General features: G+C 34.4%; 1 protein-coding gene across 1 annotated transcript in view; it reads left to right on the top strand.

The window, feature by feature from the left end:
• Positions 1-6,134, top strand: part of CDC73 (cell division cycle 73) — an 85,885-nt gene that overhangs the window by 21,390 nt on the left and 58,361 nt on the right. The window contains exons 9-10 of the mRNA XM_006916211.3: positions 1,352-1,430; positions 3,118-3,182. Coding sequence (XP_006916273.1) covers positions 1,352-1,430; positions 3,118-3,182 — 144 coding nt within the window. The remainder of the gene's footprint in view (positions 1-1,351; positions 1,431-3,117; positions 3,183-6,134) is intronic.

The raw sequence follows: 6,134 nt of genomic DNA, 5'->3' as shown, positions 1-6,134 counted from the left end.
AGGAATTCCTAACTGTAGACATACCTGGGTCAGACTCTGAAAGGGTTCATTAAGGGGAAGCCCTCTGAGTAATCAGTTAAACTGTGGCTGGCCTGCTCATTGTTGCTGGGGACAGTCACTGACCCCTGTTAGTAATATAAATCTCCATTACCATCCACTTTAGGTCTCTTTTAAAAATCATTGGTGTCTGTGACTTCTTGGTGAATGGGTTGTGTTTCTCCTGTTCATAGGTTATCTGGTCCTTCTCTTGTGCCTTAGTTTTAGCTGTTTGGAAGGTTGACTTCCTCGCTCTTTGAGGTGCCACTTAGGACCCTTTCAAAATAAATTTCATGTGTGACATGAAGCCTGTATTTTAGGTCACACAGACCCTCTAGTTTTGTTGAAAATCCAGCTAGTTTCATATGATTATTCAACAAAGGAAAAAATACACAAATAAAAAGAAATTTAAATTTTATATAGATTTTTAAAAATATCGAAATTTGGTAGACAATATAGTCTTTGGAAGATCTAGTAGTTTGGTTTGTTCATGAAATCATTGGTATTTAACCTTTTAGAAGTGAATTTTTGCTGGTATTTAGATAAATATTGTCAGTAGACTTGGTAATATATGCCTAGTGACAAACCGATGTAAGTATCTTTTATTTGGAGTATGAGTTGGGATAGCATCCTATTGTAACAAAATGAGTATTTTAGTTTTCCTGAATATCATGAATTTCCCAAGCAATTTTGGGAATATTCTACAAATGTGCTTTTTTCGATTATCAGACTGAGTTTTAGATAAAGTATTTGTGAATTAAATTATCCATCATTAGATTGGCAATTTTTTCTAAGTATTTAAAAAATAATAACTAACTTTAACTTTAATCTTACCCTGTGTACTTGTAATGGATTTATTGTCATAGTTGTTGTTATTTTAATTTAAGGAATAACAATTTGGAGAATAATTCAGTTAGAAGGCTTTAAAAAGTCAGTTCAATAAACTTTGAATTAAAAGGTTTTTTATTGTTAAAGAAAAATTCATAATTGGAGTGAGTTTATTGTTTCTTAAAGAAATTTAAGTAATCTGTATGAAAATTCTAAGTGCATCTGTTTTATTTCTGCAGTATCTAAGAGTTTTGCATTTTGCCTTGGTGCAGGTTTACTTGGAGTCCTTTGTCCTTGTCCTTAATAGGATGGTAATTTTTTAGTAGTAGATGATATCTTGAAAATAAGCATCAAGAGACTCCTAGCTTTTGTCTCATTGGCTAAAGAAAACAGCTTAGAAAACGATACCTTTATTGTGGTTTTTATTATGAATATTAAGTAACAATTTAAAAATTTAACTTGTAATTTATAATTAATTTTTCTACAGGATCCCACATTGCGAACAAAACAGCCTATCCCAGCTGCCTACAACAGATATGACCAGGAAAGATTCAAAGGAAAAGAAGGCAAGTCACTTAATTTTTATCTTTTACTGCGGTTGCGCTCAACTTGAGAGGCACTACAGCCTGGTGGTCAAGAGCAGGTCTGGGCAAACTAACGTCCACAGGCCAAACCTGGCCCACCACATGTTGTTGTAAATAAAGCATTGGACCGTGGCCACACTCATTCGTTTATTGACTGTGGCTCCTTTGGTGCTGTGACAGTGCTGTTGAGTTGTGACAGATTTTGTGGTCTACAAAGCCTAAAAATACTGTCTACTCTTTTATAGAATAAATGTACCTACCTCCCCCTGGGTGACTGCATGGGTTCTGGGTCCAGATTGTCTGTGTCCGTCACACTGACTTTGTCCTGAATCTTGACAAGTTACTTTAACTGTGGTTTGTCTCAGTTTCTGCCTTTGTTACTTACAATATTAATGGTAATGGTAGTGCAGAACCTGTCTTTTAGGCTTATTGTGGGGGTTAAACTAGTTAATAAATATAAAGTCCCTGGTATAGTGACTGGTCTAAAATAATAAGCTATAATAAGCTATTATATATATTGTATTTGTTGTTATTAACATTCTGTTTCTCAAAAGGTTATTTTAGAGTAGATATTGTACATATCAAATTATGTTTCCCAAATTACAGATGTATACACTGAGGGCTTGGGGAGTGTAGGTTGGAGTCTCCGTGTGAGGACTTAAGAAAGCCTACACGGTGCACTGGTTTCACATCAGAGATATGGTCAGCGAAGTGGGACTAACGCCAGTGTGTCTTCTCTTGAGATCTTCATTTATCTTGACTTGATTGATGAAAAAATGAGACAGAAGCAAATAGAAGGTTTATATTTACGATTTTTTCCCAACATAATCTGAAATCTCTGTTTAAGTTTAGCTAAAGGATGTATTGCCTTGATGCACTGAATTTTGTGTGTTAACTTCATTTTTTGGGCAAAGTCATGTCCTGAATTCATGCTCTTGAAAGACAGTAGCCCATTCTTTACATACTGCAATGTTTTTCTTGTGGAATGAATTCTGTAAAGTAAAGGTTGGCAGATTACAGCCCACAAACCAAACCTAACCCTTCATGGGCCAAATCAGGCTGTGCCAATTTGTTTACATATATTGTTTATCCAGCTTTTGCACCACAACTACATAATTGAGTAGTCGTGACAGAGACTGTATGGCTTGCGGTGTGTAAACTATTTAATACATGATGCTTTAAAGAAAAGCGTATTGGAATTCTGTCTGGGAACCCTTGCTCCTATTTACAACATTGCTTTCCTACAAATTATAGCATGCCTATCATAATTTTGGAACACAACTTTTTATAAGTTAAGGACTTATCACGATAACAGGTACTTTTAGTGGTACTATAATTATTAGGAGTAAAATGGAGTTTATATGATATAGTATTTTATTCAGTATAATTTTTGATATTCTCAACCAACTATATGACTGTTGAACACAAGTGTAGAGACGGTCTTAACCAGTTTCTATACAACAGGCTTGTTGGTGTGTATTCAATGTATTTTCGGACTAGTGTCCCTTTTAAACTTTTTATCTTCACAAGTATATCATTTAACTATATCTATAATAGATTCAAAGCTTCGTTATATGATTGAACTGTCCAAATGTAATGTAGATCATTACTTTAGACTTATTAATCATGAAATACATAAATTCTAATAGTAAATCCTCTTTCTTTATAGAAACGGAAGGCTTCAAAATCGACACTATGGGCACATACCATGGTATGACACTGAAGTCTGTAACGGTAAGTCCCTTTGACTACAGATGTTCTTTTGTTTCAGGCATTTTGTATGAATAGCAAGTGTTGAAGACAACCTTTATTCTCCAGTATTTGCTATTTCAGATATTTATCCTTAATGACCAGTTGTGCCGATAGATCTGTGTGGTAATTATTTGATTCATGAGTTTCCTTATTTTTTATTTAAAAATTTTTTTTTTAGTCTGAGTTGAGTGTGTATAAATGAAATGTTTTGATTAACTGCAGGTAGGATGGATGCTACCTAGTTAGAGTATTTAAAGTCAGTAAGGAATTGCAAGGTCCAGTTTGGAGAGTTCTTTGCCATAATATCTTATGTTTTTTGAAATGTAATCCTTTACATTCTTTTAAAAAGACAGATCACAGTGATTGATGTAATACTTACAAAGAGCATACTTGACAGAACCACATACTTGGGTATCCACGATTATAAGCCTTTGACTCAACATTTAGCAAACTTTATTTTTTATCCCCCTAAAGATGGTTATTTCTTGATGTTCCAGCTAAGCCATATCAAACCTTGAAGAACAGAGTTTTTAGTCAGTGATAGGGCAGGGTGACGTAGAGCAGGAATTCTGTTAACCTCATTTTGCATATTTATATTATAGATCATTGGTTAACTTTTACACTTTAAAACACATGTGTATGCATTAATTAGAATACCTGTATATTTAAAACACTAATGCCAAACTTACTTTGCTTCTGTGAGTCATCAGATCTTTGAGGACCCAATGTGACATGAGTCATTGTGTATTTGCTGTGATTTCTCAGAATCAAGATATATCTTGCCATGCTTTTAGTCATTTCTAGAAACAGCAAATACATATGAAGAATCTGATATTAAAAGTTGATTTTTATTCTTTTTCTGGACTTCAAATTAGAACTGAGGATTAGATATTTTGCTAATAGTCCACCTGTTTTTAAATGGTCAGGGGATTTATTTTTGTATTCATGAAGTAGCATGTGGAGTCGTCATGCATTCAGCAAGTGCGTGTTGAAGACTTGTGTCAGATTGTGTTCTGGTTGCTGGAACTAGGGCTGTGAATAAGACAGGGCTTCTTAAGAGCAGTGAGAGATGTCTTTCTGCAGAGGTGACAGTGGAGTGGAGGCTGGCAGAGGAGCATTCCGTGGAAAACAATTTAAGGGTCAGGAATGAGGCCTAGTAGGAAGGCAACAGCAGAAGGCACATGTCTCCAGAGTCTCATGAGTGATGGCAAAGTGGTCAGAGATGAGACACACCCATCTTATGACATCTGCCTAGTGCTTCCTGATTTCAAAAGAAATTCATGGCTGTAAGATTTAACTTAAATTCTTAAAAGGTTCGTTCGTTGAGGACAAAATATGCCTACTGGCCACTCCCTAGGGAATTACTGTGGGACCAAACCACTGTACATTTTTTGTGGTGGTGGTGATGTCACCATTTTTACTTTTGTCTCATCTGAAATGCCATTAAATTGGTTTCATTACTGAGTTTCTATGCAAATAGTAAAATCAGCGATAGTTTTTATAGTGATTATTTTTAAAAAACAGTTTTTCTAAAATCCAAGATTTTCTAAAATCCTTTCTTAATTAAGCACTATATGAATGATAATGGCTCTGCTTCCTCATCAGTATATTTTCTAGAGCATGATAGCTCAGCAATTTGAAAGACATTTATTCAAAATACCAAGAATTAGACAATATGATGGCAATCCTTTTGTAAACTTTAACTATTAAAATCCATCTTGAACTATGCTACTGGAAAAGATCAACCAAACTCACAAACATTTATTAGCATTGTAATAAATAAACATTGACTATGGCAATAAAACTGCCATAAGAATTATGGCATTGACTATTAGCATTACAATAAATAAACATCTATTTATTGTAATGCTAATAGTCAATGCCATAATTCTTAGTATATCCTAAATATACTAATAGAGGTGAATTTAAATAAGTTCATGTGTGTGATTTTACAGAAATCACAAGACATGTAGGAATGCAACAGAAAGACAAAATGGTCAAATTGCTAGTGCTTCTGATATTTTTATACCCATCTAGAATCTCTGCTGCTTATGACCTGATTCAGTTTAGCAGTTCTTAAAGAATACATAGAGAAGTCTGAACTTGAAAGCTTTGAAGTCACAAATAAAGTAGAACCTCACTGTGCCATCTACTTGAAAAATTTTTCTTTTTCTTTGAAAAATTCTCCTTTTTCTTCTTTTGGAATTATTACCTGTTTGTGAGCTTGTGGGTTTCACCGGGTTTTTTACCCTATTCTCTAATTAAGCGAGTTTTTCTGATGATACCCACCCAAATATACAGAGCAGTTAAATGTATGTTAAAGGCTTTGTTGCACAGATGTGAGTGACTTCCTTTATAATTTATGTCTAGCTCATTTTTGCTACTATTGTTCTTCAGAGTTTTGATATGCCTAATTGATAAACATATTTACTAAAATTAGGATCCATCTATACTAGGATTGACCTACATAACTCTTAAGTTCAAGACACTAGAGTTCTGTTAGATGTAAGACTAATAAATTAATGAATCAATTTCTGCAGATGGCTAGAAAATTTCTGCACAAATGAACTTTTCCCGTATGTGTTATAGAAAAGAGATAGGTATTTTGATAACAATACTTCATAAGTTATTGAGATTTACTGAAATTAATACTTATCCAGGGTATTTTGGTAATGTTTCATAAAGGTAATTACTGAAATTTGTTATAGGAGCAGAAGCCCAGGTATCTTTAAAGTTACAAATTTGTGTAGTTGGGTTGCTGGTTAACTTCTGACTTTGGCCAAGAAATGCGTTTTGTAGTGAATGTTCCGGTGGCGCTTGTCCTGAGTGTCGGAGTTGTTGGAGGGCTTCTCCGAGTTGGGAGCCTTCCCCGCACATCTTACTTGGGTCCTATGATATTTAAGGAACACTAGCTTAAACATTTCATGGTACAGA

Source organism: Pteropus alecto, unplaced genomic scaffold (assembly GCF_000325575.1).
Source record: "Pteropus alecto unplaced genomic scaffold, ASM32557v1 scaffold65, whole genome shotgun sequence".
NCBI classification, from domain to species: Eukaryota; Metazoa; Chordata; class Mammalia; order Chiroptera; family Pteropodidae; genus Pteropus; species Pteropus alecto.
The sequence above is the reverse complement of the archived record's forward strand: the minus strand, read 5'-3'. Positions and strand labels throughout refer to the sequence as shown.